Genomic DNA, 26251 nt, shown 5'->3' with positions numbered 1-26251 from the left:
TTTTGAGAGGACATGATATACTAAAAGATTTAGCATTTCTCACAAAAATCACATCAGGAAATACGTATTTACAAAACCAAATACATTATACAAAAAACCATCACATGTTATTCGGTAAAGATGTTTTTAAATAATTAAAAAGTTTATTCAACTGTAGTCCAAAAACTGGAAAAGAACATTACATTATCTCACACATACAATCTCTACAAAAGTTGCTTACCTCATTTACATAATATATTCAGTCGATTGTAAAATAAATGTTCAAATATCTCCTAGTGTTACTATGTTTCTGTGCTTGTGGGACTGAATAATGTAATCTGCCACTTACTAAGTGAAATTTAAATGATGGCACTTAAAAAAAAATACAGTATTTTAAAAAAACACAATGAAAGAAGTTTTACCTAGAAGGTACGAAAGCCCTGAGTGATAGTAGAATTACTGATTGGTAAGCACTACAATTAACCTAATTAAAAGTTTAACACCCCAGGCACAAATTTCCAAGTTTTCTCAAGGCACTCACTTATAGTTTCTGTAACCAATGCACTGGTCACCACCATAGGTCCCAATTGATGATGGAGATGAGTATAGAAAAAAATTTGCTTTGGTACAAAAGATGCTTTTTAAACGAATAAAATTCAATACCTCCTTTATTGGTCATTTAAAATCGTGTTTAGCAGGTTAAAACAAGGCAATTATTTGTTCAAAAGTATTAATTCATTGAAGGAAAAATTTACTTGGTAATCAACTGTCAATGGGAGTTTTCACTTTTTCTTTCCTCCCCAGAATCATAATTCCTCTAATAAAGATTTGTTGTCCTCATTATTGAGCTAAACAATTCTTACCAAAGATTTCATTACTCAGGGCTTCCAATCCCAACATCATAATTTATTTAAAAAAACAAAGGAAAGAGGTGGTGGTGGGGTGGGGGGAGGGAAGGATCAAATACCAGAACCAAATAAGAGACAAAATACATTTTTGAAAATAGGACATATTACCAATTACTTCAAACCAAAGGAAACAAAAATCCTAGGCAGTCACTTTGTAAGTGGCTTTTACTATTTAAGTAAAATTGGTAAACTAAACTCAGGTCTACTGGCACATAAAATCACTAGCAGCAATGATCAAGGCATGCAAACTGAGAAGCATTTACAGTAAATCATCATGAAGAATTCAAAAGAAGAGAGTTAAATTAAAACCCTTTGAGTATTGCATGTTAACACATGAGTAATTTGCATGGTTTGACTTCCTAAACTGCCTAAAAAAGCAATGTTTACGGCAAACTTGCACTATGCTATGGATGTCCTTTCACCAGACATCGGAATAGGTTACACTCTTTATGAGCGCCCGGCTAGGGCAGCGCAAGCACATCTGCAGACGACACTGCTCTCATGTTCCCTCTCACAGGGGACAAAGGGGGCCCAGTGCACGCAGAGAGGCCCTTGAGCAAAGTCAGCAATTGTGTAAGCAGACTGGCATTTACAGATATCAGAAGCAGTAGTCATAGCATCTCCTGACAGATGAGCTTAAAATCAAGTGCTTTGCTCTCCATTCTATCTATATATAATTTTTTGACAAAGTATTAAAGTTTTGGAGCATAGATAAAATTATGCCCTATATGAAATTCCCAAACAATATTTTATGAGAGATCTAACTCCAAATAGCTTACCTGCCCCATAGTTCAGTTTTTCTTTATCCACTTGAACTTGTTTCTTCCTAAGGCTTCACTTACAATTGTACTTTCTAAAGCTAAATAAACGAGATCTTTTGTTCTGTTTGGGGAGAAAAAAAAAAAAGAAAGAAATGTAACCCTTTCTTTATCATACCTTTTAAAGGCAATCTAGGTACTTTCAATGTGCAGAGATCAGTTACAACATAGGTCTACAGGCCCATGTATTTGTCCTCCTTTTCTAGAGTCATGATGTGATGCTAGAAAAGTTGATTTTTTTTCTGTAAACAGTACACTTACTTAGATGGCAGTGAATATTTGGGAATAAATATATCAAGCCCTCTTGAAGAAAATTAAGAGTTGTATATAAAATGCAAGTGTTCAGCGTGGAAACACTTTCTCTTCCTACCCCCCCCTTTAAAAAACAGCATAATTAGACATTTGGATATAGAGTATATTTTACCGGTCTAAGTCTAAATAAATGATCTGAAAGGCTTTTGTCCCCCATTGTATATCTTACAATGCTCAAAGGGTTAATACAAGGCATTACATCAAAGGGGTTTTCTAATACTAGAACTAAGCACTGAATTAATGCTTCTATTCCAGTTTTAAAAAAATCACCAAAGTTGCAGAAATACTAGGATTCCATTAATTGATTTGTTCTAACCATACACATGGAGGTTGATCTGATCTAGTGACAAGCCTAATTTTCAATAGCACTGCATGTCAACCCCTCTCCCCCATGTTCTGGTGTGATTCATACAAATCACAAGTTCTAACTTCAATTTTTTGATGATTGCTATTTTCTCACCAAGAATTTGGGGGAGGGGAGGTTATAACAAAGGTCAATTTGTTGTATATAACCACTGCCTCAAATTGCACACAAAGGTGACTTGCCAGTTTTTTACTTTCTACTTGTGTCCACACAGGGAGGACCAACATCACAGTGACCCACATTTTTTTCTTTTACACTAATATTTCAAGCACAGCATTATTTTAGATGTTTCGAATATATCATCTGAAGAATTTTTCAAATTTGAAAATGCATCACGTTTAGCACTTCTAGAGAGTGCGTTCATGTAAAAAGGTTCATGATTACGGTAATGAAACCGTATTCAGTCCTGAATGACTTTAACTGCATTCTACAAGAACGTGTTCCTTTTCACTCGTCTACTACAAATCAAAGGCAGTCAATGTTGCACACTACTAATTTTAGGTATGCAGTGTTAAAAATCATTTTCTAAAATTTACTTTTGTTTTTCAAGTACACCATCTAAAGAGAGGTGCATGAACCGTGCTATACAGTACAAGAAAAAGCACAAAAAGGAAAGCAGATTTCTGTAAAGGCAGTAAGACTTATACAGTCAGTCCAAGCGTAGTTTGGATGAGAATCCTGAAAAAGTGACCAGCCACTTGATATCCAAAGAAAAAATTTAAAGTTGGGCCCTGTGTTCCAAGGACATGGTTCATCCATTTCGCCCCATTGTTCACTGGCTTTGTGAATGCCAATCTTTTGGGTATGATTCTCAAAGTGTATGTGAAGATCAAACTATACCCATGATACTCAATCCTATTACACAGAAATATCTTTCTTGAAACTTAAAAGTAGCCAACATGCCTTCCTCACATTTTTCCTCACTGAAAGCATAGCACTAGGTCTACATAGATATTTTTCATGACTAGTGTTTAATTACAGTGTCAAGAAATATTAAGAAGTCCTTAAAATGTGTACTTGCCACTTGTCAATAAATCTACTCTGAGAATGTTAGTGTCATAATATTATTTAGAAAAGTCAGTTTCAGTGAACAGAAAAAATGAAAATAAAATGTTCAATACATGTTTGCTCCAATTTGCTCAATTGTATAAATTATGATGTTTTTATTTTCTAATATACTTCACAATTTAAATTGGAAATTGCTTAGGATGTGTGTGTGTGTGTGTATGTGTGTGTGTGTGTGTGTGTGAGATCTTGTATATATATGTGTGTGTGTGTGTGTCTTACTGTGGATTACAGATAACTGGAAATAGCAGAGATCATAGATGTTATTTTGTCTATTGATCAGAACTACCTACCCTAGTCACAAAGAATTAATGTTCCTAACTGTGCTCATGAAAGACATTAGAATATTTTTAGTGAGACAAGTTAATAATATTTAATTCCTCTAATCTGTCCTAATTTAGAACAAACCATGAACAATTGGAAGAAATGTTGAATCCTGTAGGGTGCCCAATCCCTAACTTTCATCAATCTAAATTTGCCATTATCAGATTCCTCTAATGAGACAAATATATCCAACATTAAATTAAACAATGATAATAAATACATTTAAAATCATTCAATAAACAAGATGAAACCAGTAAATACATTTGGTCCAACACAGATATAATAAAGTTCTGGGGGTTGTGAATGGGGAAGTGAAAAAATTCAGAAAGGAGCATCAAAATGAAGCATTTTTTTTCCTTTTTAGATTTTAATTTTACCTGTAAACCTTTCCTAATGCACGATGAAGTAGATACACAGTCTTTGCAGCTTTAAGGTGTTTGTTTGCGTTTGTGTGTGTGATAGTGCAAATTCATTGCCTTTAGGGGAGGAAAAAGGGGAATGATCATTTAAATGAAGGTGATGCTAGGATGCTAGTGAAGACTTTCAAACATGTGAGTGAGTTGTATGATACAAAATTTGAATCGATTTTAAAAATTATATATGAATGATTTAAAGTTTACTTAAGAAGCTTTGTTGATCTTAGTTATTTGAGTAGTCTAAGGCAATCAAGTAACAACAGTTGAAATGTACTGCATGTTACCCAATAAGCCATTTGGTATTTTCAACTGTACAGACTGGCTCACCCTCTCCTTTCCACCCCCCGCCCCCGCCCTCCCCACCCTAATAAAACTGGAAAGATAAACGTCTTGAGTGTAATATAGGCCTCATTAATAATCTGTAAATCATTTTGTGCTTTCCCTTTTTTTGGCTCTATGTATTTGTGTATTATTTATTTTTGCTAATTAGCTTTTTTAGAACTATTTAAATAAATGGATGTGCCTGTTTTTGTTGTTGTTGGTTAATAATTTGAGAGCTTAAAAGAACCTTGCTTTTCACGTAAATTAAAGTAGGGATGGGTGTTATCCTCTCTGGGATCTCACCTTCTGACTTGGTAGCTGACTCCTGCCCACGGACACTCGCGCGTGCATGTGGGCACACAGACACTGAGACACACAGAGAAACATTTAGACTGAAAAGATGCACTTCAATAAGTACCTGCTTATTGTGTTAATTTTCTTAAGTTATAACTAGATAAGAATGGTCTAAAATATATATGATTTTCTGTAACAAAGTTGGTAATTAAAACTAGCCTGCTATTTCACAATAGCAATCTGATCCTTAATCCTTAAGCAATGTGATTTGTAATCAAGTAATATTCAGCTCTAGGAACAAAAATAAATTCACGGTCACTCAAAGAGGGGAAGTGATTTTTGTCTTTTCATTTTGCTTTGTTTGCCCTAAATTTCCTTTGAAGAACATGTTACCTGTCCTTACTTCGGGAATCTGAAAATGACAGGCACACCTTGTCAAATGGATTGAAGAGGAATTCACATGAACAAAATAAGCCTTACTAAACCTTAGCTTCAGTTCTGTTTTAAGGCACCATGTAATAGCCGAGGTACGATGATCCCTGATGTACATTCTTCAACGGCACTGGTCCATCCAGCCACCTATCCAAATCCTACAGAATTGGGGATAAGCAACAGTGCGGTGTGCCAGTTACACTGCCTTCAGGTTCTGTTTAAGATTTAAATCCACATACTTTAGAAACCAGGAAATATTTTTGAAGGAAATAACGATATGCAGGTTGCTACATTCCTTGCATTCCATAAATTTTCTTTTATAATAGCAGCATATTGAACTACTATTAGGAAAAAGACCTGGAATAAAAGAAAGTCATTCAAATGGAATGGTTTCCTGTATGTCCAGCTCAGCATAAGTAGCATGTACACTTAAAAAAAAAAAAAGTCAAGTCATTTTTTTCAGCTTCAGTATCTAACTATAACAGCCCCACTCAACAGCAGAATGCATCTGTGCAGTGGTCCCAAATACAGAATCAGTAGTCTTTAAACAGAGGAATTGGTATGCAAATAACAGTTAAAATTCAATGTTTAACGGAAGCTTGCATTAACATGGTTTAATAATTATGTACACAAATTATGTACATATTAGCATAATCTCTTGCAATTCTGTCATTTACTCTGAACTGATAAATGCACAGCTCAACTTTTCTTCAGAGAAAAATAGATGACCTTCCCAACCCTCTAGCACTATAATAAAAATGCTCTGTATTCTCTCTCCATACTCCAAAATGTTATGAAAATAGTGTCTTGTGGTTCTGTCCAATGAAAAGCACCTTTCAAAAGCAAATTTGATGCATCTGCTGCCCAGTGGGCATGCCTCCAGTGTAAATCAAAGAAAATCATTTCTTTTGATATTTCACAGAAGTGCATCTAATTAAAAACTTACACATGAAATCATACACCAAGACTAACAATCAACAATAAAATATTTTAAGCTACAAAAAATGTAAATTATTTTTTAATTATAAGAAAACAAAAACATTGACATTAAGTGTTGTAAAAATCCTTCTTGACACCCAAAACTAAGGGGAAAAAAACTCATCATTAAGAAGCAAATAATTTGTTTACATTAAAAAAAAAAAAAAAAGACCTGGCAAAATACATACACCCATTCCATTTCACAACTCCAAAAAGGTAATGTTCAGCACAGAGAATTTGACAACCGTTGACCTTCAGGCTTATTAAAATTTCAACTTAAGCCCAATATCAACAGGGTTAATGTTAGCTGGAAAAATACGTTTTAGTATTCTTTAGACTGCAGTGTAGGTATTTCCTGTAGCGCTGCACTGTCTGATAGTCTGAGTACTCGTGACGATGTGCTCGCTGTGAATTGGATTCAGGAGGCTTGGCTGCACGCCACTCTCGAGGACAGGCTGCATACAGCCTACCGGAAATGCCTGGTTCAGCTCGGTTTTCTCTCTTTTGGCTTGAGGTTCTGAAGAGTCATCTAATTCCTCATCCATTTCACTCTCCACTTCACTGCCTTCATCTGCACAAACAAATAATACCAAGACTATTACCAGAAGACAAACTGGGAAAGAGCAATCAACAAATGCTTTAGGAACACTTTAATATAGTACATTGAGAAAGCAACTCCTTAGCGCTTCTTGGGGGACAAAGCTTGTGGGTTGTCCTTTCAACAGATTTTACCTGTGTCAGTGCTCTATTCTTTTAAACACAGCAAAGGTAATTTATTCTCGGGTTTGTGATTGATATCTTTAATAGGTCTTTTAAGAAGACCTTTGGAGTTCCCTAAAGTTTTTACATTAACTAGTGGCATAATTTGTGTCATTATAAAGTAGTCACTTGGGTACACTACGCTGGCTTTGGGGAATGTATTGCGCTGAAAAATGCTAACTATGAAAAAAACAAAAGGAAGAAAGAAAGAAAAAAATTTGTTTTTCCTCTGAAATTCTACATCTGATATAAATTTTATCTGTGCTGATGTTAATGTAGGTGAGACCTATGTTGAGTCACGAAATAACTATAGCATGCATAAGCAGGGGCTGCTTACAGACCTTCTGTGCACATGAATGTTGTAGATCACAATATTAATTAGACCCTTAACTTTTATTACAAAATGAAGACTGAGGCAGTAGTATCAGATTAAAAATGCACAGTGAATTTCCATTCCTAGCAACACTGATACTCTCTGTTAACAGCTAGTATTCATTTCTGGAAATCAGGTGTATAAATAGTCACTGTTACTTCCAAATTTTAATACATTTTATATTAACTAAAACATCATTATAATGGAATACTATTTAATTTTTTCCAGCATGCACTGTTAAAATTCAAAAGCACAGCATAGAGAGAAAATGCTCTCACACAGCTTTACTACTGTGTAAGATTCTCCTCAGAGGAGTGGCGAGAATACCTCTTCATAAGCGCTAATTTTTAAACAGCTAGGGATATATTTCTGCCTCAAAAATCTTTTCACTGGGAATTCCCTGGTGGTCCAGTGGTTAGGACTCTGTGCTTTCACTTCTGGGCCTGGTTTTGATCCCTGGTCAGGGAACTAAGATCCCACAAGCCACGTGGCACAGGCAAAAAAAAAAAAAGTCTTTTTACTTCATCCTCGACATGTTTTATTGTTTACCGAAAAAGCCTCCACACATAATTACACCAAAACCTCATCTATAAATAAAAGATATCTATACTTATTCTTATATTTTTGACTTATTATGGTGACTTTTGTATTAACAGAATCAGATCTCCATTATATTCTATGGCATGTCACATGCAAAGAGTGTGTAGCAAGTTACTGCAATGTCAGCTGGACTCTGCCTAAGAGGTGTTGAGTCTAGTTTTACCATTTGGGGCACACCTGCAGCAGTTCTGCTAATACAGTTCTCGGCGTAAATGGGCTCCCTGAGGTTGCTTCTCTTATTATCAATTGGTGCAAAGATGGTTCCAGAGAAAAGTGGTGAGGAATAATAGGGCCTCCATATAAGGTGCAGGTTGTACAGTTGTGCAGTTGCCGGGAGCAACGTCTTCTGGGAAGGTTGTGTGATTAAAAAGATTGAGATTAGATACACTGACTAGAAATGGTGTCTGTGATGCATTGAATGATAAACAGAAGAAGTTCTCTGGGACGAGGTAAGCTGTTTTGGCCACCTGCTTTATCCGGTTACCGTTCGCCTCTGGTAAAGGACTTCAGGATAGCATTACAGTTTGTCCGAACAAGCACATTCGAAGGGCTGGCGAGCTGCCGGAAAGGGCTACGTTTGGTAGACATTTGCTTCATTAAGAGGATATAATCAAAATATGCTTGTATGACACTTTTGCATTTTTTTTTGTATTTGTTTTCATATAAACAAACAAAAGGTCTGGAAGGATCCTCACACTAAATTCTTAATGGTGGTAGTCTCTGGCTTTTGACTATGAAGTTTTTACTTTCTGTAATTTCTAATTCTCTGCATTATTTGAAATCTTTATACATAACTAATGTTACTTTTATTATCCAGAAAAAAATCAAACTCTCATTTTGTGGAAAAAGCCCCCCAAAATTTCTTAAAGATTTCACATTCAAACCTTAGGTTCTGAATATGCTAGTTTGGTTAATTCTCAAGAAGCATCCAGTCTAGAGGTGAATGGGACCAGCAGAGCCACCCGAGGAAGGTGAGGGCAAGTCACACTGCTCCTTGGCTCCCTCTCTACCAACTTTTCTGTGACTGAGAAATAGTGTCAAAGTAATAAAAGAGGCAGCAGTAAAAGAAAAAAAAAAATCATTTCAAGCAGGCAGGCAAGTGGAGAGAGAATGGGATGTCCTTTCATCTACCCTGCTGTGGACGGAAAAGGCAATGGGGAGATGGACAGAACAAACTCCAGTGCTCCAGGCCACGCTGCTTCAGGTCCACTTGTGAGTGACAGGGTTCCTCTGGATAGGCTACAAAGCAATCACAAAAGCAAGCCCTTTCTCTAGTTCCCACAGACATTTTATGCTCCTATAGAGACTCAAAAGACATTTCCTGGGAACCTACTTGAAGTTATGGGAATTTGGTACACAAAAACTAAAACTAGGTGCTGCTGGAGTTTACCAAAGACTTTGGTTCAACGCTTGACAAGGAAGACTGGCTGCCATTCAGTGTTTGGCCCAGGAGCAACATTCCTACTACACCTCCGGACACCCTGGGATGAAATCCCCAAATTTGAATTATGAGGCTTTGGTGTCAGTGCATCATCGGGGTTGCCTTATATGTTGAGCCTGCATTTCAACAGCCACTTTTCCTGCTCTGAATTTACAAACTGGCCTCATCATTGATTTGCCTCTCTGATGTTTCTTTGGTTAATCCTATAGAGTATATATTTGCAACAATGATGTTTTGGGGCTATCATTCTCTACTTTTCCTGTTTTGCTATTATGCATGTTGCTAAAACAGGAATTAACGCGTACACAGTTGATAAATAGTGATAGGAGTTTAAAGTGGGAGTGATGTTGATTCACACAGGACTTTCCCCGGCATGTGAATGTCTTCCATCACCAAGGAGGCACGGAAGCTGAACACGGAGTACCCTAGTACAGGACGCTGCAGAGAACAGTGTGGCACCTCGTGTGTGGATTCCCCACGTGCTTCCTCATGCCTCAGTTTCCCCACTGGCTCTGGCTCTGTCCTGGAAGGGATAATGGTGTAGTTCTCCCCAGTCTATGGACACTTTCTCCCTGACTCCAAAACTCAATTCCTTAAAACCTCAAGAAATCTTCACTTTTTTTGTTTTTGTTTTTTGAAGAAAGGTATATATTTTCTGCAGTGCTTATTTATTAGAAATTTTACATTAAAAAAAGAAAAACAACAACTGAGCTGGTATTTTTTTCAGAATTGTTTCTCTTTGTGTGCACTCTATTCCAACCTCATTTTCCTTCGAGCCCTGTACCTTTTACTCTGTGGTTTTATAGGTCGTGAGTTTCTTCAGAATTATATATTGTGTTGTCACATTAGAGTGGCAATGCTGATATGAAAATTTAAAAGTATACATGTTATCCTTTTCATCTACCCCAATACTGATCTTGCTTTTATAGTAAACTTCATTGTTATCTCTGAGTTCTTTTTCCACTGAAAAGTGTGAATTGGTGACTTGAGTACGCTGAGGAATCTTTTTCTTGCCGGGTGGGCCTTAAATAAAAATATTTGACCCAATTTTATCACTTTTTTCAGAACTCTGGCGAAAGCCAGAAATAATTTCTGGTTACTTGTACTTAATTGCAGGCAAAAAAAATCAAGAAGAGTTTAAACTGTATTTAAATTCAATTCTTGCACTTAATATATGTAACATAAAGAAAGCATAGAAATGGAGAAATAAAAAAGATTCCAAAAGACTTAACTATCATATTCATCAAGGATTGTATGCCATTTCCACAAAATAAAAGTGCTATACACATATACATTTTCCTCTATGAGAATTTCTTACTCAAAAAAAGTCCTTAAAAATGTACGTTATTTTCAATTCTTACCTTTATCCAGATTTCCAGGAGACACAGCATTTAAATCACCAAACTGCAAAACAATAGTCATTTGTGCAACAGTTACTACCAAGCAGAATAAAATAATATTCTCAGAGACTGCAGTAAAAATACCACACTACGACTTTTTAAAACTGTAAACTAGCGACCATTTTGATCTCTAACTACACAGGTCACCTAATTTTCCAATCAAACCTGTCAAAATTGAACAGTTTAAACTGTGTCACAATTTAGCTGTCTTAGCCTTTTTGCAAAAGGATAACAATTTTCTGTCTTCCATGCTCCATTTTACTTTTTATTATTTGAACTCAGCAGTGAAGCAATAGGGGCCTGGCTGACCTGGATGAAGATGGATGTGGTAGAATAAATTTGGAAAAGCTCTGACGAAGCAGGATGCATCAGCTCCACCCCCATTAACTGTCCGTGAGTCCACCCAGAGTCTACACTATAGAAACATGGTCCAGCCACTTGGTTGAACTCTGTTTTTTTGAGTTTTTATTTGTAGAAATGAAAAACATAATAGGAGCCCCAACACTGAGAGTATTTATGTTTACAAAATCTTTGAGACTTCTCTTCTTGTAATTGATCTTCTTATTTACTAAGATAACAGGGTCCCAAATTAAAAAAGAAATGCATCTGATTGCTATTAGTGCAACAAAAAAGGTATTAAAACAATATGGAACAATTAATAACCTTCAGCTTAGACTTTACTTGCTACCTTAGTTCAAAAGCTTGATATTTTTACAGTGAAAAAATATATTTTAAGAGTCTCAGGGTGAACATAAATAAAAAATTGAAGAGCAGAGGTAACGAAGCTAATTGGAAAAAGGTGAAGTGAAACCTCATAGCACCTGCTTTTTAAATGGTAAACATTACTTTTTTTTTAAAGCTGAAGATTCAGAATAAGTCATTATTAGAAATTCGGGTTTCTCAAAAAGCTTAGAAAGGGTGAGAGAGAAATTCTACTTACATTCGGAAGTTTGCTTATAAAGAGTTCCATGATAGGAGTATTTTTTTCATCTACAACATATGTCTATAAAGTAATAAAACTGATCTTATTTTGCAAACATACACACACATAATTTCTTTTTTTATCTTAACATGAGTTGTTCTTCATAGTAGCTACCTTGGGAGCTTATACATTTATTCCAAGGTTCAAGATTCTGGAATTCCTCTTTGACAACCAATTTCAAGAGTTAGTTTATGTATCATTCAAGAAAGCCCATCTTGTTGTTTTACATCAAACTGTGACTCCAAACACTCCACATTTTATTCATTGTACTTGGTCCTGAGATGATTTCTGATTACTTACCAAATTTAAATGCATCTCTGCCACAATTCAGGATATTTAAAATAATGTGTCATTTTACTCTTTATTATTTCTTAGCAGTTCAGAGGCAGTTTAAAAAGAGGCATTCCACATCACTTTAAGCCATGGCAGTATTACTGAACCAATGTGTAGCCTCCCGAGGTGACTGCCTTGAAGGGGACAAGGGCCTCCTGGTTGCACAACTCTTAGTATATTTGTTTGAAGGACTGCCCCATTGCGTTATAGTTACGTCCCATGGGCAGCAAACATAAAATCATAAATACTGAACTGTTGTTTTGAAGTTGTTCCTGTTCACATGGCTCAGAACCTTATGTTAGTCTAAATAAAAACCACAGTTTAAATTGTACAGGATTTCTTGAATTAAAGAATATAATAAAAGCACCAAAAAACACAACAGGATTCTTTACCTATTTTTGGTATTATTTAAATTTTTAGAACTATAAACAGAGAATGCCCAAAGCTGAAGGGTCATTTATATGTTATTTCTAGTTGACACATAGAGTAAGATTTTTATTTCTTTTAAATGAGTACTTAACAACACTTAAGACCCAATACTGGAAATGAGTTGGCAGTGATGAGTCTAAACATACCTTCCATATCTATAAAAAGTGAATACACCATTTGTTTTTGATAAATCTTGAAAAGTTGTTTGAGACTAAATTATTACTGCCATCAGTGATCAATAGTATCATGCAAAGGGGCTAAAACCAAACTTTGAACACATATGGAAATTTTTCTTCGAAAGAAACACTGCTTTTAGTTGCTACTTAACTGAAAATATGACAACGTAATAGAAAGATTTTCCTTTGAAAATTTCTGCTTAATCTGAATGAATACATCTGATTACTCAGGATGATGAAAATAAAAACCAAAAACAATCGAAATCTCTGTAATCATTATTAGCATTAGTAAGTAAACATTTGCATACTCAATGCTGAGGGCTTGTGACCATGCACTGTGAGGGACACTGTGGAAAAAAAGAAAAAAAAAATCCTCAAGATACTGCCAATGCCTGTAGTTGTCTCTGGGATTAATGACAAAGTTCCATATGTACAACATACAGTAGATTTAAAATAAAAATATTGTGAATAAGAGGTTTTGATATACCTGTATAGTGGAAGGTGAAGGTTTTAATATGCATTTTATGTGTGAGGAAAGAATATACATTTGAGGACTTCCCTGGTGGCGCAGTGGTTAAGAACCCACCTGCCAATACAGGGGACATGGGTTCAAGCCCTGGTCTGGGAAGATCCCACATGTCGCGGAGCAACTAAGCCCGTGAGCCACAACTACTGAGCCTGCACTCTGAAGTCCGTGAGCCACAACTCCTGAAGCCCACGCACCTGGAGCCCGTGCTCCGTAACAAGAGAAGCCACCGCAATGAGAAGCCCTCGTACCGCAACAAAGAGTAGCCCCCGCTCGCCGCAACTAGAGAAAGCCCGCGCAGCAACGAAGACCCAACGCAGCCAAGAAAAAAAAAAAGAATATACATGTGATTAAGGAAAAAAAACACCCTAATCCTACAGATAGAGTAGGTAAGATCAGGACAATCAGTTCGTTCATTCAGTATTCAAAAAATATTTATTGAGAGCTTATTATGTGCTAGGCACTCTGCCAGCCAAGTTCCAGTCAGATTAATTTGGAAATATTCCCTCTTTCTGAAGGTGAGTATCAGAAGTTGTTTATATTAAAAAGGACAGGTAGTTTAGCCAAAAACCAAGGCAGCCTAGGAAACCTTCAGGAAGGTTTTAAAACCACAGGGTTATTAGAAAGGGAGTTTGGAGGGAGCAGCAAGTCAAAGTAGCAGGAAGGGAGGAAGGAAGGGAAGGGAGGCAGGGAAGACTGAGAGCGGGCATAAGGACGGCGGCATCACAGACAGGAGAGAGACGACAGGGACGTAAATGAGGCCAGCACACACTAGCAACAGAAGAGGAGAAGGAGAGACATGATTTGGATTAAAAAAATGGAGGTTGGGGCTTCCCTGGTGGCTCAATGGTTGAGGGTCCGCCTGCCGTTGCAGGGGACGAGGGTTCGTGCCCTGGTCCGGGAAGATCCCACATGCCGCGGAGCGGCTGGGCCTGTGAGCCATGGCCACTGAGCCTGCGCGTCCGGAGCCTGTGCTCCGTAACAGGAAAGGCCACAGCAGTGAGAGGACCGCGTAGCACAAAAAATAAATAAATAAATAAATAAAAAAAATAGAGGTTGGCAAGGAAGTCCAGAGATTACTGAAAAGTTATAGCTTCAGAAACTGAAAAACTCTTACTGCTTTCTAATTTCCCCTGCTGCACAGGGGACTGGAGGGGACTACTATTCACTGAGGTGACGTCTTACAGCTTATAAAGTACTTTCATGGTTCAGCATATAGTTGGCTTCCTCTCAAATATGATGACCTCAAGTATCACTTTCTCAATATCACTTCTTCAGAGAGGCTTTTCCTCACAGCCCTACTTAAGCATCTCCTTCCCTGTCACTGTTCATCAGCACCTCACAAAAAACTTATGAATCTGGCTAGGTAAGGAGCTTAGATTTAATCTTGCAGCTATTGAAAACATGTTAATTTGTCTAACATTGTAAGGAAATATGGTGGTGTTAGATTTGAGACCAGATATTCTGACCATCAGTTTAGGAAGGGAGGGAGTAAGGGAGTGGGAGGGAGAGGGAGAGAGAGAAAGTATGTATGTTTCCTACATGGAAGAAAGAATATAAATTAAGGGATTTAAAGTGTGCTCTGGGGTAGAAAGCATATGGCCTTTGATGTACATAGGAGTTAAAGTTCTGTCAGCCAGATAGATAAATAGGGAACGTTCTGAAGTAGAAACAGAATGGAACATAGAGAAAGCATAGCTGTTGTTTTTAGGAAGAAAGACCTCCTTGCCTAGAAACCATTTCTCCAGGCCCTGACAACCGGTCATAATAATGAGCATGCTCCTGGACAGCAGCAGACTAAAAAATGTGTGGTCAAGGCAGGCAGTGGGAGTCTGTTAGACCATAAATTCATGACGAGTAGTAATGGCCAGGAAGTATAAATGGGAGACTGGTCAGCACAGCCTATGTGACTACTGGCAGCATCCTTGAGAGCAACCCTGAGTATGACCCTGACTTGTGGCCAAGCAGCTGAGAAGCAGTTCATCATAGGACTGTGAGGCCTAAGCACAGGCACCATGAGAGAAATCAGGCTCAGCATGGGAGGATGCAGCCCACAGGTATACTGCAGAGACCATTGCAGGTTAGATACAGCAGCAGTGAACCTTCCACAATAAGGGAGGCAAGACTTGTATTGTAATAGCTGGAAAGTGAAACAATGCAGAGGAAGCCAGGGGGCTCAGACAGCAAACTGGTGAGGATCCACGGGGGCCCACAAAACAGAGACTGGGCATAGAAGGAAGGAGTTCAAGGACTGGGATGAAGACCTCACCCATGGGGATGCTTCCCCTGCTGGAAGAGTTTACCCCATCCTGGGGAGGAAGGTTAGTGAGTAATCATAACCACACCATCTGGGCAGCCAGGTAAACATCCTCCACAGAAACCACATCTTACCACAAAATCTCTCTGCTGGTATGCCCAGATTTATAGATTTACAGGCAGACAGATACAATCTCTCCCCCCCCCTCACACACACACACACACACACACACACACACAGACACACACAATGTATAACTGATTTACATGCTGGCACCAAAATATGAAAGTGTATGGTCTAGAACAGGGGTTAGTAAGGGGTCAGATAGTAAATATTTTAGGCGTTACGGTCCTGTTGCAATTACTCAGCTCTGCTACTACAGTGCAAAAATAGCCATAGATGATAGTTATATGAGTGGGCATGAATGTGTTCTAATAAAACTTTATAAAAAATGAATGATGAGCTGGCCTTTGGCTAAAAGAACTTGTAAACCCTAGAAGATTTGGTCCAGTTCACAGACAGTGAAGGGAATGGAAGATTTTGTCTTTAAGGAAGGTGTGAAGACTTTGGCCACAGGGAGGATATAGAACCAGAGGCTTTAAGAACTAGCTTCATCAAAAAATGATGGTCACAAGGAAAGAAACATGGGTCAAGTTTTAAAGATGGAAATCAGTTGGAAGACTAATCTTCCTCTCTTTTCTATGGAGGCTTGTATGTACAGACAGAAACAGATAAAGGTTGGTGTTTGTGTCAATTAGTGGGTGAAGAGGGATGAAGTCTAGGATACGAGGAAAGATTGCATGGAAAAGAGACTGGGAAAAAGATTACATGTATTAGTGATTTAGATGGGGCAAGCCTCCCTAGTGGGGAGTTTTTTTTCCAATTTGGATGAAGATGTGAAGAGATAGTCCAATATCATAAGTTCTCCATTGGTAAAAGCAAATAAGGAATAGTTCTAGATGAGGATGGTTTTTGGGGTGGAGTCATCCATGGAGACATGTCAGTGAGATGTATGTAGAGGAGGGGAGGAAGTAAGAAAAAAATAATATACTGGAGGAAGAGTTCATAATCCACAAGTAATAACTGACTTCATTCAGAGCAATTTAGCTTTTATACTGTAATAGTTTCCTATTGCTGCTGAAACAAATTACCACAAATGTGGTGGCTATAAATAATACAAACTTACTATTTTTTAATTCTGGAAGTCAGAATTCCAAAATGGGTCTCGCTGAGCTAAAATTAAGGTGTTGGCGGGGTTGCATTCCTCTCTGAAAATTTTTAGGGAGAATTTCTTTTTTCCTTTTCCAGCTTTTAGAGGCTGCCCACAGTCCTGGGTGTGACCCCCGTCTATCTTCAGAGCCAGCAATGTCCGGTCAAGTCTTTCTTCCACTACATCACTCTGACACTGACTCTTCTGCTTCTCTCTTCCACTTTTAAAGACCCTTGTGATCACAGTGGGCCAATCCAGATAATCAAGGTTAATCTCCTTATTTTAAGGTCAATTAATTAGTAACCTTAAGTCCATCTGTAAACTAACATATCCACATGTTCCCAGGGTTAGGATGTAGACACCTTTGGGGGTCATTATACCTCCTACTACACACATCTAAGCTACCTCAAAAAAAACTGTCATATTTGCCTGAATAAAATCATTTGACAGTAAATTTTTTTCTACTATTGGAGGAAATACATCCTCCAGATTAAGTCGCTTGTAACACAGTAATTTTCCCCTCAATTTTGTCTGTTTTGTGCTCTTCATTAGGGGTGAGGTGGGATGGTATTGTATATAGGCACAAATTCATTTTTTATAATATATTTCTCACTAAGGGCATTTGCTCTTTATTTTCATTTACAGACTTTGAATTTTATGTATAAAACTTCCTATCTCTGAAAGTTTTTTATAGCATGCATTTCAAGGTTTAGACTTATTGGAAGCACACATACATCCAAGAAGTTTACCAAGATCACAGAGCTGAAAGTTGTTAGTGATGACACATAAGGAAGTCATTCCTGACAAAGAAGTGGAAGTCAAAACTGAGGGAATCAAAAGCTACTGAGTAGCGGGGCCAGAACAGCCCTAAGCTCCACATCCAAACAGAGGCCTAAGGAGAAACTCTGATGATAAAGTTACACACTAAGGACCAGTTACATACATACTGGTCCTTTGGACAGTTTCATGAGAGCAACCTGTGCCACCAAACTGCACAACAAGCAGCTCCAACAACCTTGGAAAAGCCCTCTTGTGTTAACACTACTCCATGGTTCCATGAGGATCCATGCTGTATAGACGCTGCAGCCAGATGCCAAGGTGCTAGCGGGGGATTAGCTGACATTAGATGTCTCTTTGGGACATTTACCTTTTAACTTGCAAAAATTTTACATATATATATATAATTTTATATATAATACTTTCTTCCCGCTTCATAAGTACGTATAAGACCTTTCAATCAATCCTACTGATAAGATTTTATCCAAGTCTAGCTATGTCTAGTTAGACCCAATTATGTTTATGCTTCCTCCCTAATGTTGCCATTTTCTTTTCTAATTGACTCCTTTCCCCATTCTATTATGTTGGCGGTGTTTTATAAAGCATTGAATTAGTTTGCCTCTGATTACCACTTTGGCTACATCCCAAATAATGTGGGTGGATGCTTTGTAATTCCATGAATCATTTGACTCACCATTCAAAAACAGTCTACAGGCTATTTTCTCCTTGTAATATAGTATTATTAAAGACTTCACATGCCTTTATGTTATCTGTTTTATTAATTTCAACTTCTAAGCTTATGTTTGTATTGTCAAGAAATGATGGTCTAATTCAACACAGTATTACTTGGATTGTCAGTGTAAAATCAATATTAAAAAATCTAATTCAGAGTAGAAGGCAATCAAATATAGTCCCTCTTGACTAATACACATAACTTCAGACATTTATATACTTACGGAAAGGAAAGGGAAAGGAAATGGAACTAACAAAAATCTGGTACCTTGTATGTGCCTGTCTGCTTGCCTGCCTATCCACCCCATCTATCTACCTATACCTAATAACCTATACCTATCTTCCTTCCTACTTTAGTCCTCACAACATCCCTGTGAAGGAATGGTTCTTATGTTTATTTTGTTGATGAGAAAACTCAAGTTTTCTTGAGATATACGTATATATAACTTGCCCAGGTTGCAAAGGTATTAAATGGGAAATATGAAATTTAAATTTGGGTGTCGAACAACTTGGGGTGTGGGGCCAGCCTGACCTGGGTTTGAATCCCAACTCTGCAACTGTCAGTCCTGTGACCCCAGACATAATACTCTTTGATCCTCAGGTTTCCACATATATGAAATAGACAGGGTTTAATGTCTTCAAGACTCAATTTTCAAATACTAAAGTCCTAGAATTCCATTTAACCCTAAAACCGTAAGATGGTGATTTCAAAATGAAATGTCTCTAGCTGAGTGGGGCTACAAGGAGTACTGCTGCTTCAGAATGGAAGTGTTCCTTAGGCTTTGACCTAAGGTTGTTGACACTATAAACTCAGTCTAGGGCTGAAGTTGAAGTCACTTGATGTACTGACCAAGCCATTTATGACTCAAGCAAATACCATGAGAAGGGCTGTCCTAAACAAGGATGGTGTGTGTGTGTATGTTTTGTACCTTTAGCGTAATGAGGATGATCACACAACCAGAAATAGCTGACAAGCTCAGATGAATGTCAACATGTAAACCTTGACCTAACCAACTGCTTCTTGCTTTGTTCTTCTAAGAAGTCAATAAAGGAGTAAGAGCCTTTAAAGCAGTTCCTATAAAAGCAGGAAGATTGTTCCCATGCAGATTTGGAAGTTCTTGACCCAATTCTAATCTTTCAACATTCTGTACTTAGCTTGAACTTTGTAATGTTCTGAACTTTACAAACCTTAGATAGCTGCACAATCTCCTATGATTTCAGTTCTATTAACCGAAGTTAGTAGAATCGATCACAAAAGGATTAGGTAGTGGCAACTATTTTGAATGTTTTTGACGGTGGAGAGAAATGTCTTGAAATTTCAATCATAAGGGATTTCACAACATTATTATTTTCTTTAATGTCTTCCAAATGAGAACCAAATTAGTCAAAGCATTGCATTTAGCACTGGTACAGGATTTCACACCTGAGGAAAAATAATTGCTGATTTTAAAGTGATTTCAGATTTTAAAAAATTCGCAAGTCATGTTAGTGTTCCAGTTGGTAAAATCTTGTGTTCCTTGTTTTTGTTTTTTTTTTTTCTGGAAGTGGACTTTTCTATGTATTTCCAAATAGTTTTACTGAAGCCTGCTAAGATGGCTAAGATTTCTGCCTGTTTGCATCACAGCAAGGCAAATTCTGCCCTATATTTGCTGTTGGTTCTACCCCTTCAGGCTAGCCAGCTATCCTGGCAACTTGCGCTGTTGGCTACTCTCTACCCGGGTAGCATATTTTCATCATGATTCTGACTTTTCAGGCTTTTTTGTTGCCCTCTGCGCCCTGGGAACACAGTAATTTATCTACCTTTATATTGTTTCAAAATTTCTAAGAAGTGATATAAACGACTATGTATAAAACAGATAAGCAACAAGGATATATTTAGAGCACAGGGAAATATAGCCATTATTTTGTGATAACTTTAAATGGAGTATCATCTGTAAAAATACTGAATCGCTAGGCTGGATACCTGAAACTAATATAATATTGTAAATCAATTATACTTCAAGAAGAAAAACCTCTAAGAAGCACTCATAAGTGAGCACGCAGGTAGTGAAGAAGTAGGAATACAGGCCTTAGTTGCTTTTGAGGAGAAAAGTAATTTCAAAACCATTAACATTTAATGCTACCATTAGGCCAAACTAGGAGGGGCCTCTGTCCTGAGCCCCACACCACGGAGAGCCCTGCTCTGCCTTTCCTGTGGCCATGGCCCTCCCCACAGACAAGGAGTCCACTGGGCCACGTGGATATGCCCTCCTGGACCCTGTGTTTCACTCCTACCCCCAGACCATACTTCTGTTACCTGAGATCCCATAATTCCCTGCCTAAAGCCCCAAGTCCCCTTTCAGGCCTGTGCAGGTCTCTCCCTAAGTCCACCCATCAGAAGAAAGAAGGGAGAGCCAGTGCGGAGGTGCAGCTATTTGCAAAGGGCAGACAAAACCTGAACACTGGACTGAGGTGCCCACAAGCATGAGCACAGGCTCTTCACAATACAGGATAGGGAATGATACACAAGAGAAGTGGTCTAGGGGCCACAGGGTGGGCCATGGGTCAACTATGTCTATGTCACCATTTTCTGGCATGGAACTAGGAGGAGCCTAAGAATTTTAAATTTAAACCCAGCCTTCCAAGTTATTACCAAGATCTATTTACCCAAATGCTAGGGTTGGGCCTGGCAGCATATCCTTTATGTAAATAAAACTGTGGGCTGAAAAGAAAGAACCTTGGTGCTCTTAACTAAAGACAAGCTCCCACTGAGGCCACCTTCACTGTCTATCAGGAAAGCATGATATCAATTTATTATGTCAGAGGAGTATCTATTTTGATTATACCACTTTCCTTTTTTTTGGAAATTATTAACTGGAGAGACAAGGGTGGTGAAAGTGTGGAAACATGTTCTCTTTGTACCAAGCAGACCTTTACCACTAGCATGAATCAGATTTGAAGTGATGGAAGGATCATCACAACTGGCCCATATACTTGCTGGAAATCTCTCATACTTATGAAAGTATATTTTAGTATAGTGATGGTGAAAAGCAGAAAACAATTCCCGTGAATTGAGGAAATTACCCATCCCAAACAAGGACTATTTCTTTACCAGGAGGACCAGCAACCATCAACTTCACCTGTGTCTGAGCAAAAATACCAGAAAGACAATGGAAGGCCAGAGCCACTTGGGCTGGGCACAGGATGGTAGAGCATGGCAAGGAGGCCAGCAGGGGGAGCTGTCATGCTTAATCTAGGCCAGGTAACGTTTCACACCTAGTTGACTCTGAGGCTGGGCTACCAGGCTAACCTGTTGCTAAGCAAAGAGCCCAGTGGTGGACTTTGCTGAAGAGGACAGTGTGCCGAGTTTCCCTTCCTAACGTCTACAGTGATCATTTTAGTTCTTGAACAATGTCAAGAAATCCTGGATTTCTATTTTCTTCTCTTTTCCCACTTCCAAACACTTCAGGAAAACTAATCTCTAGTTGTAAGCACTTATGAAAACCCAACTTCATAACGGAGGTTCTCTGAAATACTGAAGGAGTACTCTGGGGAAAGGGAGCTCTTCTTGGTCTAGGAGCATTATTTTCCTGATATAGAAATCCAGTATGTCCATCATGAAATGAAATGAGAAGTTCTGTTAGTTGGTTGTCTGTCTTTCCATCATTCTTTTGCCTTCCTTCCTTGAATGAGTATTTTTGGGGCACCTATTGTGGGATTGTGTTTAGACCAGAGCTGTAAGCAAAACTCCATTCCCTGAAGAGGATGTGAGGAGAGGTTAGAGCCTAGAGCAAGCAGGGAAGGAAACCAAGTGGAGGAAGCTAATGAGCAGGGATCCCAGAGGGATAGGGTTGAAGCCCTGGGCTGCTGAGTCAATAGGTGCTTTGCTCACATGCAAGGAGAGTAAGGAACAGAATGACAAACCAGGAAAGAGGAGAAAAAAATACAGGAGAGCATCTACAGAGATAATTCTTAGGAACTTGGAGGATGAAGGTGGAGGAGAAAGGCTTTCCAGGGAGTCACTTTTATCATTTATTTTCAAGTTGTTAGAATTGTGCTAATGTAGAGGAGCAGATTTACAGCTAAAAGCAAACTGCAAATTCTAAAACCATAACTTTGATTTAGGTCTGTGGGTGGGTACAGAGGAGCTGAAGGGTGTAATTTGTTGTTGTTGTCTTCTGGCAGATTTAGCTTTCCAACTGCAATTTGCTTAGACTAATATTCCATTTAGTTTGCATATTCTGAACATCTACTAACAAAAAGTGGAAAGGGGAAGGGTGGTAGGACTATCAAGATGCATCCTGCAATGCAGAGGAAAGAAGCCTTGGAACAAAATAATGAAAGCTTTCATACCAGGCATCTGGTTTGTGCATGATTGCGAGTGTGCAGGCATTTGGGGGAGTTGTAAAGTTCAGACAGAAATAAATTAGTCCCTATTCCGAAACTGTCTATAAACAATTTATATGGTGAAAAATTAAAATGTGGATTGAACCGATTTGGCTACTTGGAGTGAGACAGCCCCATTTCCTACAGTTAGCGCTACCACTAGTTCTGATATTGGGCAACTTTCAACCTCTGTTTTCCTTATGGGTGAAATGGGAACACTAACATATCCCTTGTAAGGTTTTGGTGAATATTACATAAAAATGTAAGACATTTAGCAGAGTAGTTGTCAGAAGATCAGTCTTCAATTAGAAAAATATTAATAAACAGTAATCTTTATTATAAATAATAATGAATATAACTTTTGACAAGTATTCATTACATTTTTTAAGTTACTACTGTTCCCAGATGTTTTTTTTTCCTGCAAATGATTTCAACTGTGATATCATTCATCCCTTTTAAAATATTCTATAACAAGTCTATTATTCAACAGGTACATTTTCAGTGTATTCCCTAGTTGCACTAGAATAATGCTCACTGAAATCTATTTTTCATTAATTTGATTTTATCTTAAGCATCCATGCATATTTGCAATGGTTGTACTTCCATCAAATGGAACTTTTTCACTCAACTTTTATCCTAAAAGCCTGCCTGTGAATTATTATTGCTCTTCTCCAGTTTTTAAATTTTAAAGAGTTTTTTCCCCTTTCACTTTGAGTATATCAATTTTACTGAAGCCAAGACATTTTTCTTTTAATGGTAAACCCTTAAGAGTTCCTCAATTTTTTTTCCCTAAAAATATTACTAAAATATTATATTTTTAATATTGATATTCACAGCTGAGCAATTAAAGCAGCTTTTGGTTCCTATTTTTATTTCAAAAAGTTGATTACAAAGATATAATATTAAGTAAAATTAAATTATGATAAAGGCAATTTAAATATATTTAATACATTAAATATAAAAATATAAATATAAAAATCATTTTATGAAGCAATAAAAATTTGTAGATTCAGTGAATACATTAAGACTATGTATATTTTAAAGAAATAAAGCATGTATGCCATTAACTTCTAAATATCCTTCAACTAGTCATAAAATCCAAATAAAAGGATATTTTCTGCTCAATTTTCCTTGTCAGAGCTGTACAGAAAACCTTATGATTTTTTAAAAAATTTAACAGGTGTGCAAAGAGATGCAACTTGTTTATTTTACTTTATTCCTACTCTTAAAATTTCACCACTGCCAGAAACTCTATTGGCATATTTATAATATTTAAATAAAAATTCAAAAAATTGCATAAATCTTAGCAGTAAATAGTTTCCTTTTTATCATCTAGGCAAAAAATAAAAATAATAATGAAACTTTGGAAATGTAAATGCTTTAAATAACTTACTGCTCAGTATTAATGTAGTAGCAGGCTGACGTTTAGAAGAAAACTCATGGTGGTGATGCTGTTTCATTTCGGGGTTCCATTACATGGTAGCCTTCATTTCAACAACTGAAATGTCAGTGCTACAGGGAATGTAAAAATAAAACTTGTATGTTTGTATACTGTGTTTATATGTAAAACATGATGTATTGGTCTCTCTTGCCTGCTCAAATAATGTAAATAATGTTAATTTTAAAACTCATTTATTGAATTCACATTAGTGAAGAGATGTATTAATTATCCTTAAGTTACTTTGAAAGGGAAACCTTTCCTTTTGCTTCTGGATCTAGTTAGCTGCCTGACACCTCTCCCAAATACAGCACCTATAAAGGTAAAACAAATGTCCAATAAAGTTTGTGACTATTTTTCAGCTGTCCCTTTACTGATTTCTGAACTATTCTTATTCCAATCTCACCCCATCCTGCAGCAGGTAATAAGCATGGTAGATTAACAGCAACGGCTTTCGTGTCAGGCTACTTGGTTTCAGAAACTGATTTTACAACCTAGTAGCTGTGTGACTCTGTGTGACTGTGACTGGCTCTGTGTCTCATTTCATCATCTGTAAAATAGATTAAAAATAATATTCACTCACAAGTGAATATTATTCTTTAAGTATTCCTATATCCCTTTAATTTTCCTTTACAGCACTTATCAGAATTTATAGCTATATAGTTATATGAACATTTAACAAATATGTATCCCCTACTAAAATATAAGTTCCTTGAATGCAGCATCAAAATCCATTTTGTTCATCACTACATCCTAAACATTACAATGTTTGGTCTAGAGTAGATGCATAAGAAGTATTTGTTAGATAAATGAATAAATTAATTTTAGAGATAAGTCTGAGAATCAACAAAAGTGAACACAATTTGCCCAAGATTATACTACCATAAATGACAGAACTATAAGTAGAGTTTAGTTCTTCTGACTTAAAGTTCTCCATTATTTCCAGGCATTAAATCTTCGATAACACAAATCATACAAAGAATCACGCAATTAATATTACGTAGGTTCTAGAATGAAAGTAAAAGTACAAATCAGAGAGAAAAGGAGCATCTAACATAGTCTGGGGGAAGTTGGGCCTCCTCGAGGAACTGATATTTAAGACATGAAGGAGTTAGAATGGGCAACGAGAGTCAGGCAGAGGGTTCCAGGTAAAAGCACAGTTTACACAGTGGTCCAATGATGAGAAAAGCTTGGTGAATAAGAATAGAGAAAAGACTACTGTGATTGCAGCAGAAGGACCTGGAAGAGGGAGGGTGAGGTTGATCAGAGAGACAGGGCCAGATCTTGTACCAAGGGAAGACTTTTCTTCCTTAAGTAGAAGAAGAAAAAGCCACTAAAGGGTTTTAGGTGTGGATAACACAATCAGGTTTGCATTTTCATAAGATGATACTGACTGCACTATGGGGAGTTTGGGAAAGGGCAGACTTAGTAACTGGTTGGATATGCAGGTCAAGACAGAAAGATACATAAAGATGATGCTCACATATCCAACATGATCGACAGGGAGGGTACCATTTACTGAGAAAGGACCATTAGTAGATAGATCAAGAGCTTAATTTCATTAAGGGTATAATAAATTCTCAATAAATAGTGACAATTATTATTGTTTTTGTGGTGGTTGTTACTGATGAATGAAAACCACTTGCTGCAATTGAGGGTAATGGTGATTTTTATGGATTTCAATGGATTTTGGCCTGCGGTGTTGCTCCAATTATATACACAGGCACTTCTGGACTTGAGGTTTGGAAAGGGAGGTCATTTACGGAGCTAAGAATGCAGCTGAGGCTTGACACATGAAAGCCTTTTTTACCTCCAATCTCATTTCTAGGGTAGGCTTAGGATAACACGTGAGAGATGCATGCCTTCCTTTCCCTTGAATTTCCTTCTCCTTTTCCCAAGAATCAAGAAATTTTAGACATGACAATATGACCATGGCCAACAGGTCTATAATGGCCAATTGGTCTACAAGGCATCAATGTTTTAAGGGGAGATCAAGCCTGTAAAATTAGCTTTACTTGGCCTTGGCTGAATAACGGATGAGCATAGACAGCATAGACAGATTTTCCTATAAATTGGGTAAGGAGATAGTAAGCAAAGAAATCAAGAGGTATGCTTAGATCTTTGATCTTAGAGAAGGTATTTATACCTTACTTTCTGATCTAGACTTTATTTATATTATATCTTTGAATCATGTGGCAATCTGTCTTATTCATTTACATTGTTTACATATAGTAAAAAAGAA

The 26251-nt window shown here is 37.4% G+C and overlaps 1 protein-coding gene across 3 annotated transcripts in view; it reads right to left on the bottom strand.

Moving 5' to 3' along the window:
• Positions 1-6139: 6139 nt before the first annotated feature.
• The window catches only part of RFX3 (regulatory factor X3), a 288511-nt gene continuing 268399 nt past the window's right edge, over positions 6140-26251 (bottom strand). For all 3 annotated transcript variants that reach the window (XM_049711842.1, XM_004286226.3, XM_004286227.3), the window contains 2 exons: positions 10746-10788; positions 6140-6782 (listed from right to left, as the gene is read on the bottom strand). In XM_049711842.1, coding sequence (XP_049567799.1) covers positions 6544-6782; positions 10746-10788 — 282 coding nt within the window. In that variant the 3' untranslated portion in view covers positions 6140-6543. The remainder of the gene's footprint in view (positions 6783-10745; positions 10789-26251) is intronic.

This window comes from Orcinus orca, chromosome 6, assembly GCF_937001465.1.
Source record: "Orcinus orca chromosome 6, mOrcOrc1.1, whole genome shotgun sequence".
Classification (NCBI taxonomy): Eukaryota; Metazoa; Chordata; class Mammalia; order Artiodactyla; family Delphinidae; genus Orcinus; species Orcinus orca.
Note: the sequence above shows the minus strand (reverse complement) of the source record. Positions and strands in the feature narration are given on the sequence as shown.